At 37.3% G+C, this 11,437-nt stretch overlaps 1 protein-coding gene across 1 annotated transcript in view; it reads right to left on the reverse strand.

The window, feature by feature from the left end:
- Positions 1-10,935, reverse strand: part of LOC107566163 (collagen alpha-1(XXI) chain) — a 42,892-nt gene extending 31,957 nt beyond the window's left edge. The window contains exons 1-11 of the mRNA XM_016251540.1: positions 10,854-10,935; positions 9,339-9,896; positions 7,494-7,659; positions 7,062-7,287; positions 6,278-6,451; positions 5,505-5,582; positions 3,064-3,117; positions 2,735-2,788; positions 2,201-2,248; positions 1,400-1,453; positions 1,240-1,293 (exon numbers count right to left, since the gene is read on the reverse strand). Coding sequence (XP_016107026.1) covers positions 1,240-1,293; positions 1,400-1,453; positions 2,201-2,248; positions 2,735-2,788; positions 3,064-3,117; positions 5,505-5,582; positions 6,278-6,451; positions 7,062-7,287; positions 7,494-7,659; positions 9,339-9,896; positions 10,854-10,935 — 1,548 coding nt within the window. The remainder of the gene's footprint in view (positions 1-1,239; positions 1,294-1,399; positions 1,454-2,200; positions 2,249-2,734; positions 2,789-3,063; positions 3,118-5,504; positions 5,583-6,277; positions 6,452-7,061; positions 7,288-7,493; positions 7,660-9,338; positions 9,897-10,853) is intronic.
- Positions 10,936-11,437: the final 502 nt, after the last annotated feature.

The raw sequence follows: 11,437 nt of genomic DNA on the forward strand, positions 1-11,437 counted from the left end.
ATACAGGAACTATTCAAGCCGTTCATGCCAGACTGGGGAGAGAGGTATTGTAATAATGTAAAATATGTGAAAAATTATGTGTTTTTCGAACAACCTAGTATGAGAGTCTGTTCTAGTACACCCCCAAAACAAAATCAAGACTTTGTAAAAGAGCATAATAGGACCCCTTTAAATATGATGTGCTGATTTAAAAAAAAAAAAAAAAGTACCAAATTATGATGCATTTCATAGCATTTCTGCTTTCGACTCCCATTTGTGTGTCGAAGAAGTCTTGTACGCTCCCTTAATCAGCAGAAAACAGCACAAACACATGATTCCTGTCGGAATCTGAGCCAGATTAACTATTTGAACAATTCTTGACCCATTTTCACATTACACTATTTTATTTCTAGTCCTGATTTCAAGATCAGATTTACTGTATGGCCAGTGACAGAAAATGCAAACACGATCCAGATGTTTTCAGCCTTTACTGTTGTTTAAAATAGTGTTCCTCTTCTTTGCAGATTGTAAGTTAAATGATCGTTTTAAATAGTTATTTTTGTCATTAAAAAATTACACTTTCTGACATTTGACTGTTATTTTGACAAGTGCATTAAAGCTGATATTTAAATATAATTTGAAAAATCTTCATTCTAGTTTTGTGAAAAAACAGGACATGATGGAAGGTGTTTATTAATATTTTAACTCATTTAACTCATCAAGCTCAACTCAAACTGCATCATCAAATTAAGTCATATTAGGCATTTTTTGCAAAGCAGCAGAATTATTATTATTATTATTATTATTTTAATGCTGGGCTGTGTTAAAAAATAATTGGATAAATGCCACAAACACAAAACACGAATAAAAATGCAGATCTAAAAATACAAATGAGTTTAGCATGTCACACTCTTAGCTATTCTGACACACTATTGCCAACTTTTTCTCTTTTCTTTCCCTTTTTTCTGTGTATTAATGCTGAAAATCTATCTTTTTATAACGCAGAAGTGCCACGCGGAATAACTGAACATGACAGTAGTTCCACACTTATACTATACATGTAATTAATGACTAACCTCTCCTAACTTCCACGCCTGACAGATGTCGACCTATAAATATCTGAGCATTAATCACATGATATGCATTAAATCAAATTAGAAAGCCTTTGACAGTAACGATCACCGGCTGTGTCACAAGAGTCAGTGACACTCCACACGTATGTGTTGCTTTACTGCATGTCATTAACACACTCAGACTGACCTTTGCTCCAGCAGGACCGGCTGCTCCATCGCTTCCAGTGAGTCCTGGTTTCCCCTGAAGAAACACAAGAGTTTCTCAGGACCATTATGACACATTTTTAGAGGATACCATCTGGTCAAATATCATTTCTGGCATGTCATATAACATCAAACTACATTACCACTGGACCAGGCTCTCCAGGAGGTCCTTGTTCTCCTTCCCCCCCTTGCTCTCCCTGTTTAAAAATACAGGTGAAGTTCAATATCATGCTTGTTTTGACAGCTTACAATTTATGAATAAGGGCTTTTCACTGTATAGTATGGTCACAGTAGTATATAGTAATTTACAATCTATATTAGAATGACATTTAAAGGGATAGTCCAGCCAAAAATGAAAATTCTGTCATCATTCACTCACCCTTTCTTTATTCTGTGGAACTTAACAGAAGATATTTTAAAGAATGCTGGTAACCAAAAGGTTTTGGTTCCCTTTGACTTATTTTTTAGCAAAATTTTCATTTTTAGATGGACTATCCCTTTAATTGTCACTATGAATTGTCTTTATGTCCCTTTACTTTCTCCCAAAATGGCATGGCTGTAATGAATCTTGAAATTGATAATTTTCCTGATTTATTCTTAAGGTTATTACCATTGTATTACCCATTGTAATATCACTGTATCAAAAAAAAAAAAAGTAATGTAAAATCAAATAACGCATTACAGTATTTTTTACTGTAAATTTGAACTACAGAAAAATTACTAGTCCAGTGAGAACATGTAATACAATAATTTCTTATTTGAATAAGCAATAATCATTGTACAACAAATATTACCAATAATGTATGCACTTTACAGTTTAATTTATGTCGATAACCATTTGATTTAACAATGAGAATTAAAGTTGGGCATAATTTATTATTTGTTTCCTCTGATTTTGGAGTGAAATATTATATACATATGCTGTTATTAATAAATATTGTTACCTTTTTTCCTGGCAATCCAACTGTACCAACGTTTGGTTTTGATGCTCCCTGAAACAAAAAGACAATTAGTTTCCATGTGTGCTGATAACTATAAAAAAACAGCTTATTGAAATAAACCGGTTTACATGCAAACCAATGACCTGGCAATGTAAGAAAACCACAACAATGTAGCTGTGTCAGTCGGTTTATGCTTAAGCTGTTTATAACTTTACGGCAATAAAGGAAAATGGTTGTTGATTTATTAAGGATAACCAGTGCATGTAAATGCACAAAATGTTTTACACAAAAGTAGATTTTCCTAACGACTTTGTGTTTGTGTTTGTCTCCAGTAATGCATTTGGCTCTTCTTCACTTGCTGTGTGTAGTTTGTATAAACAAATGCATTTGTGGCCAGTGCGTTTGATGGCGATTGTCAGGCTCTTCCTCTGTCAAACGCTTATAAAGTAAGCATTGAGCCGTTTACACAGGGAAGCACTGGTTTGCATAGGCCTGGCAGAGGGTTTGGAAAGAGGCTCCAATTATTTCAGCTCTTACCGTGGGTCCTGGCGGCCCCGGTTTCCCTGGCAACCCTTGTTCTCCTCGTTCACCCTGGAAATAAAATAGACCGAATGTGACTCGCAATAAAGGAAAGGAAAGAGTCTGCTCACTGAATTACATCTACAAACTGGTAATTAGGATGCTAGATTGAGAACACCACGCTCCACCAAAGTGGGAAGAGGCTCTATTCCTGCCAAATGGTTGTTTCATATAAATTTGAGAATGAGCATCTGAAAGCATCTGCTTGCTTTCCAAAAATTATTTTGCTAGGAAGGGTGTGAAGTGCGGATGTTTTTTTGATTAATTTATTCCAATGCAAGACTCACTTTTAAACCCTGAAGTCCTGGATCGCCTCTCAGCCCCGGTGGACCCACATCGCCCTAAGAGAGAGGAAGCAAAAAACACAACGTTACACAAGAGATAAAGCGGCATGCTTAGCAATGTAGGACCCTATGAAATCCATTATTTGTTTTCCGTTTTAATTTTTCTGGATTTTTTTTATATTTCTGAACTCTATTTTAATGGTTAAATTAATTTTAGTAATGAAAAAGCATGTATAATTAATTGAACTCATGAAACTTATTCAATGTAACAATAATTTAAAAAAATATATATGTAACTAATTACAATTTTTAGGGCACTGAGAAATTTGTTATTTTTTTCTCTAGTTTTTATTTTTTATTTTACCAAATTCTGTGTGTTCCATTTACATTTTTCTGGATTCCATCTTAATGCTTTAATTACATTTTATTACTTTATTATTATTTTTATTATTATACTTTATTTTTTAGAAATTATGCGTTGTGAATTAAATTTTTTCTGGTTATCAAATGAAGGCATGAAACATTAATTTCTCTTAATCAAATAAAAATTAAACAAACCCTTTCTTCTTTTTTTTAAAACAAAGCTGCACAACAGACGTTTACTGTTAAAATTAAAACATGGAAGAAAAATTGTGATCATTTCTTTTTAAAAAAAGTGTTAGTAGCATTATTGCATTGAGACGTTCATTCTACTAATAATCGTTTGATAGCACGGTTCAATAGACGCTTATTTATGATCGGACACAGCCCTCCATCCTTCTTCAGAATGATGAAGTAACGGCTGTAGAACCATGATTCTCGAGAGAGAGAGAGAGAGAGAGAGAGAGAGAGAGAGAGAGGAGGATCACGTTCTAATGCCTCCTTCCTCAAGAGAGTTTTTACTTCTTGTTCCAATACCAGAGCCTGCTCGGGGCCCACTAACATAGGAATAACCCCGTTGAAGCGAGGTGGACGAGAACCGAACTGAATTCTGTAACCCTGAACTCTCTACAGTGTGCAGGACCCATTGTGAGACATTTGGCAGAAGTTTCCACGCTGCCAGAAAGTCTACTAAGGGAACCAGTCTGGCCTCTGGTGTCACTAGAGGAGCCACTTCGGTGCCCTGAAGCGAATGACTGGCAGGGAACGACCGACCTGACTGCTCTAGCGCCCTCATCTGAGGGGACGAGCTTTTTTCTTAGACATAATAACGGTTCGAGGACCCCGACTGAGAGCGCAGCTCCGCCCACTGGTCTTTCTGCGGGGGAGTGTGGGTCACGATGCTCTGTTTCTGGGTCTGGCGATATGAGGAGCCGGACGGCTGGGACTACTCCTGCTCAGCAGTCCCAAAGACCTGGGAACGGCAAGGGAGGAAGCGCATAATATCCACAGACACTAGTTCATAACACCATTTGATTTAACTGCACTGATCTACTTTGATTTATTAATTCAAAATTTGAGAAATTCCATGACATTCCGCATTATACACTAAATTCCATTTTTATGTCTGGATGATGCACTATTGTCCATGTTTTCTGCATCACAGAAATCACAGGGCCCTAGCAATGGATTCAAACTGTAAGAACATCTCACCTTTTCTCCAGATATACCTGGATCTCCTGGCTCTCCTCTTGAACCTGTGGGTCCCTTTATTTACAAAGCACATATTTTTGTGTGTGTGATGTAATTAAATAAGCAATGGCAGTAAATCTAACATTACTAAATAAGTTACTGATTATGATGAACCCTTCAGATTTTCGGGGTGAAAGTCGTCATAGTTGGGTAAACTTCTATAACTGTGAACAAAAACTACAACAAATATAATTTTCATATTCACATTTCCTGCAATAGCAAACAGAAAAAATCCAGCAAAAAAAAGATATCAAATTTGCAGTCACTCCCTCAGCCATGGTATTAGAAACACTCGCGCAGCAGCGTTAACTAGATTTGTGTAATTTAATGCCAAGGTAAGAAAACTAAATATATGGAAGACTTTATATATAAAATTGCCTTTTTGCTTCAGACTTTTCTTCTCAGAATTGCGTGTTTACATCTTTGCAATTCTGACTTTATATTACACTTCTTTTTTCTCTGAATTGTAAGAAAAAAAGTCTGAACTGTGAAATAGGGATGGTGTAGGGATTATTTAGACTTGATTACAACACGCTTTATGAAAGTAGGAAATCTGTTGAGGGTTTCTCTCTCTCTGTTCTTTTTACATTTCTTAATTTTTAAATGAAGTCTACAGAAACATATCAGTGCTCATGGTTTATCTGATGTGTATTACCTGCTGATGATTACCATTACAAAAGTGCATAGCCTATTCAAGATATTTAACAGATTTTTCAGTATTTAATAAGGAATTGTTGGTCAGAAGTACTTATAACATTAAAAAGACCAAGTCCCACATCACAGTCAATCAGATCACAGCTATAATACAACACAGTTGTGTTTTGTTTTCTTACCACAGAGTAGATTTCACATGCTGTCTCTCGCTCACTTTGCTGTGGGTCACAATAAAGCCTCAGTTTCTGGATTTCTGTCTGCGGTGGTCAGTGAGAAACGAGGAAAAAAACATTTAGGTTTCTCTAAACAGCAATTATAACAAACAGATGACTGAGCTGTAATGTCCATATCAATCACTATTGTGTGATGTTAGTTTATTTAAGCAAAAGTGGCAAACGACTACAAGCCATCTGCATTGTAGTTAAAAACACAGATATGACTGTTATTGACCCCGACAGATATGACGTGGCCAGATACGACAGGCCACGACTTCCCCACAATTATGAAAATTATTAGTAATTATGTTACTTAGTTACTTTTTATGGAAAGTAACGTGTTATGTTACTTTTGAGTTACTAGGGCATGCTTGTTTGTTTTTAAAGTAAAAAAAAAAGTTATTCTTTTACAAATGTAAAAGCCCTTTCACACCAAAAGTGTTTTTTTTTAATTATATAATAAATAAATAAAAAACAGATAGAATAGAAAAAGAATAGAGCAAGCTAGAGTTAGAGACCTTTTTTTTGCTTTTTGTTAATTTAATTGTATAATAAATAAAAAGAAAACAAATAGATAAAATACAAAGAGAATAGAACTTTACTAGTTACTTGAAAAAAGTAGTCTGATTACATAACTTGCGTTACTTGTAATGTGTTACCCCCAGCACTGATCCGTACTGTACTTTACTTTGGCTGCCAGTAATATCCAGTGTTCAGTACTACAGGAAGTTACTAACAGGAAGTGTAGCGTCAGAGCCAGAGCGTTTGGAGATCTGAGTCTTCCCGTTGATGTAGATGGGTACCACAGCATCCAGAGCCTCATCCTGGATCTGCTGGTCATCCAGAAAACAGGAGACACGTCTGGGTCTAACCAGAACCTTCAGCTGGTGCCAGCTTCCATCAAAAAGAGCCTGCGGGACGTTTCAGACTTTGAGAAATGGCTTTGTGCTGGTTGAAGACACATTGAAAAGATAAATATAGACTAAGGTGTGCGCAAATACTCAATTATTTCATTTGACATAAATGTCACAAGAGTCTGACAAATTTCCAGAATAAGCTGTTCTGCATGAATGAGGCGCTGTGATGGAGGAAAATGGCTCTTGGCAAGACTCGATTGTGCACGAAACATCACACAAAACCACTTGCTTTTGGCATTAAGAGCAGAGGAAGACATGGAACAGGTACAAGATGATAATTGCTGGAACAGAGAACACGAAAACATTTCTGAGAATTTGTAGTATTTATATGTATAAGTGAGGAGCTTTGGTGGAAAACGCGTCATGGGATTTTGAACAGGAAATTGCACAATACAGCCAAGTCACAGTTTTAAAAAGAAACGTGTCATAAAGCAGCTTATTTCTACATTCTGCTGTCGAAACGGGTGTATGGTTCAGAAAGGCAACTTCTGTTTAAGTAGCTAAAGCTGTTGCATTAGTGTAAGGATGGTTAATGACAAAATGCAGTGATTCACATTTGCATAAAAGGAGAATGTTCTATAAGTTGCTGGTAGATTTCACTCACCTCAGTGCCTTGTGCATCAAAAGTAACTATCTGTTCCTCATTAACCGTGTTTGTGGTAGTGAAGATGACAGATTTGTCCTGTCCGTTGAGTGTGACAGCCGCCTGAATCTGTCCATCTTTAGACAGGACCCTCCACAGGTCCAGCTTTTCCCGACTTGAAGGCCCTTTCAGCCTCAGAGTCGACACAAACACATAGGAGGGAGGAAGACCTTCGGGAAAAATCTCCCTTAAAACAAATTTAAAACATGTATTAGTCAGACATATTGCAGTACATAATTCTGCCGCATATTGCATATTCACAACCATCAACTTTATAAAATAATACATTTTTGGAGGCTCTAAAAAGTTATTTAAAACCACAGAATTCCCAGTAATTGCTTAGTAAACACATGCTAAATCTTCATGATTATCAAAATTAGGTGTAAAACCAACCTTGTGTTTTCAGTAATGTCGGTGCTCTTGTCTAGCAGATACGCTCCCTCTGACGCTAATGAGCCCTGTATCTTCTTCGCTTTCTGATGGATCTTCATGCCCAATATCAGCTCAAAGCCTTTCTCATCACGAGAAGCCACAGGAATACGTGTGGGGCAAACAGATTCTGCATGAGAACACATTGAACATGGTCATCAAAACATATTACACACACAAATTGCATCATAAGGACCAAGGTCTTCAGGATTACTAGAAACTTGCAGGCAGGTAATTTTGAATGAATGAGCACATTTGCACAGTGTTAAGAAATTCACTTTTAAAAGTAATGCATTACAGTATTGAGTTTCTCCATAAAATAGTAACTAATTGCATTACTTAGTTACTTTTTATGGAAAGTAAATAATGCATTACAGTATTGCATTTCTACATAAAGTAACTTACTGCATTAGTTACTTGTATAAAGTAATGCATTACAGTATTGTGTTTCTTCTTTAAAAAAGTAACTAATTGCGTTACTTAGTTACATTTTATGGAAAGTAATGCATTGCAGTATTGCATTTCTCCATAAGAAAAGTAGCTAATTGCATTACTTAGTTACCTTTTTTTGGCATTTTTGCCTTTATTATGACAGAACAGATCAGAACTGACAGGAAGCGAAGTGGGAGAGAGATAGGGGGCAGGATTGGGAAAGGTCCTTGAGTCGGGATTTGAATTCGGGACACCCGTAACGCAACCACGCTGTATGGCGCGCTGCTTACAAGGCTATCGGCACTTAGTTACTTTTTTATATTTTCTCCATAAGAAAAGTAACTAATTGCGTTACTTAGTTACTCGTAATGGAAAGTAATGCATTACAGTATTGCATTTATCCATAAAAAAGTAACTTATTGCATTACTTAGTTACTTTTTATGGAAAGTAATGGATTACAGAATTGCATTTCTTCATAAAGTAACTAATTGCGTTACTTAGTTACCTTTTTATGTAAAGTAATGCGTTACATTACTATTGCATTACTTTTTGTCACCTGTGATGACCTTGCTTATTTGTTTTTTTAATAATACAAGAACAAAATGTTCTATTTTGGCAACTGCAAAGGCTCTTTCACACCAAAAGTGAAATGAACAATCCTCAGGCTGATGGAAATAACTCCCGATATCTCTAAATACAGGGACAGGAGAGCTGTTAGTGAATACATGGGAAAACTAATTAATTTGCATTATTTATTTGAAAAAGTAACTCGGATATTTTATTGTAAATTAAAAAAGTAATGCAATACTTTACTAGTTACTTGAAAAAGGTAATCTGATTACATATCTTGCATTACTTGTAATGCGTTACCCCCAACACTGCTTTTGTGTTCCACAGACAAAAGTGTATCATATAATGATGGTAAGTCATAACAGTGTTTTCAGTTTGGGGGGAACCTACCTACATGAGTACCACTTTTGTACCTTTGACACCTTGCCCCGACTCATTTTGTGCCAAATGACAAGGTGTATGTTTGTAATTACTTTCAGTTGGAGAAACTACACGCCTGCCACTACTGACAACTGTCTGTCCAAACCAGAGCTGCCAGCTGCATTGGCACTGGGTAAAGCCACATCTGGTTCCTGTTACCATTCCCCCACAGTTCCTCCCTGCCATGGCATCATGCCGCTGGTTTGGCCCACAAGCTTTGTGGCTTTCCCTGTCACTGGGCATGAATGGACTGTGGTGTTTTAGCGGTTCGCTGTTCTTTTAAGATCCTGATAGAACTGCATGCCCAGGAGTGGACTGGTAATGCCAAAACCTAGTTTTAATGTGGTAAATGTTTATGGGAAGTCTCACATGCATGCGAATCTCACCCTCACACAGCTTCTGTTCCATAGCATCACGGATACGGTCGATATTGGTGTAGTCCTCCGCATACAGAACGTATTCACCCTCCGGCTTGTTGGCGATGGTCACCAGCTCTGATGTGGTGATCTCCGTCCCGACGCCCACCGCAAACACTTTAATCCCTTGTGCTCGTGACTCCACGCTAGCATCCATAACATCGTCCTGCGACTTTCCATCAGTCACCACCACAGCAATGCGGTTCTTCACTTCACTTCGTTGCGAAGATGCAAAGACGTGGTCCACGGTAAACTTGATGGCACGGCCCGTCTGCGTGTTGCCGCCTAAATAGCTGATGTCCTCAATGGCCTTAATGAGATCTTGAGTGGTCTTGTGGAGACCGAGAGGGATCTCCAACCTTGGGGTGTCGCTGTATTGCACTACACCCACCTGCGAGTAGTGCGAACTCACGTCAAGGCCACTGGTGACATTGACTAGCCAGCGCTTGGCTGTTTCAAAGTCGTCACTTCCCACACTCCAGGAGCCGTCCATGATGTAGACCAGGTCATTGACAGCAGTGCTGCAGCCTGCAAAATGAGGACAAGAACAGGGATAGAGCTAAATACCACAGAATGACAAATATCCAGTTCAAACGTTTACACCCCCCTGCCTTCTCGAGCCTCAGTAAATGTTTTCAACTTTTGTAATAGCTGTGTGTAAGTCACTCAAGTTGTTGTCAATGTGAAAATATGGATCTCAAAATCATACAATCAATGTTCGAAAAGGTTCAAATATGCAGAAGATGCTGGAAAACCAAAGAATTCACAGGACCTGGAGGATTTTTTCTGAAGAACAGCAGGTAGTTGAACTGCTTAAGACAATCAAAGGACTAATCAATGTCTATCACAAAACATAAAAGCAAATGTGGATCATCCAAGTAACGACACAGTATTAAGATTCAACTTTTGAATAGAGTCATTTTTATGAATTAAGTTATTTTGTCTTGTAGAGTATATATAAACATCTGTTTTGTGAAATAGCTTACTCAGGACAGTACTAAATTTAAAAAAGAAATTGCATGCCATTTTCATGATGCCTTGTGCAAGAGGTACAGTATATAAACTTATGAGCAAAACTGGATCTACCTTTTGGAGCATCCTTTATGGTTTTGGAACACATCTATATTGACTTAAAATACTGCCTATTTTGGCACCTCACTCACTTTTGAAAACCCTAAAGTCATTATGAAACCAAAATTGCAATCGACTCTCCTCTATTGTGATGTATATTTGAGTGAAACTGCTTCTTGAACAAGAAAAATTGGAGTGGAGGGAATATTGCCCAGCCCTCGCTCCGATGCACGCAATATCACAGAAGAGATGTAGGTGTGAGGGGGGAGATCATGTTTTTGATTAGAGATCATAATGTGCATGGATAAAAAAATTATTAATTCAATATTCCGTTTAAAAATATAAATCGTCCATTAAGATTTCATAGTTGATTTTCACACGTCAAATAAAAAAGGGATAAGAAACTGGCAATACCCGCTCGAATATCATCGTCCTCTGCGGCGTGTGAGTACACCAGGAACAGCAGTGCTGGGAAAGACTTCAGAATCCACGACATTCCCAACCGAAATTCCAGTCCTTTCCCTAAAACGTCAATCTTCAGATCCCTGTTAAATGAAGAACATTGAAATGTGTTAATTTTGGATGCAGAGCAACACTGCAATCTATAATTATCCTAAACAATTAAGAATCAGTTTGCTTACATAATTACTTAAAGATGACTGTTTCATTTGATTATACCTCTGATGTTACACACTCACTTAAGCTAATCAGATCAGTGCACAGTTGTCCACAGGGATGTTGAGATGGTTTCGCAGAAACAATCAAGTAATTACTTCTGAAATTAAGCTTTTAATGCAGAATAATGGAAAGGCCTATTGCATTGCATCATTATATTAGGAGATGGTTGTCCCATGTTCCTAAAGCCAACCTAGCTACGTTCCGTAACTAATGACTTCTGTATGATGTAGAAAAAGTAAGAAAAATCGAGTATAATATTTGAGTGCAGCAACCATCTAGCAATGCAACATCTTGCAGGTCACTTTTGCACCACTCATATT

This window comes from Sinocyclocheilus grahami, unplaced genomic scaffold (genome assembly GCF_001515645.1).
Source record: "Sinocyclocheilus grahami isolate Dianchi unplaced genomic scaffold, SAMN03320097.WGS_v1.1 scaffold1053.1, whole genome shotgun sequence".
Classification (NCBI taxonomy): domain Eukaryota; kingdom Metazoa; phylum Chordata; class Actinopteri; order Cypriniformes; family Cyprinidae; genus Sinocyclocheilus; species Sinocyclocheilus grahami.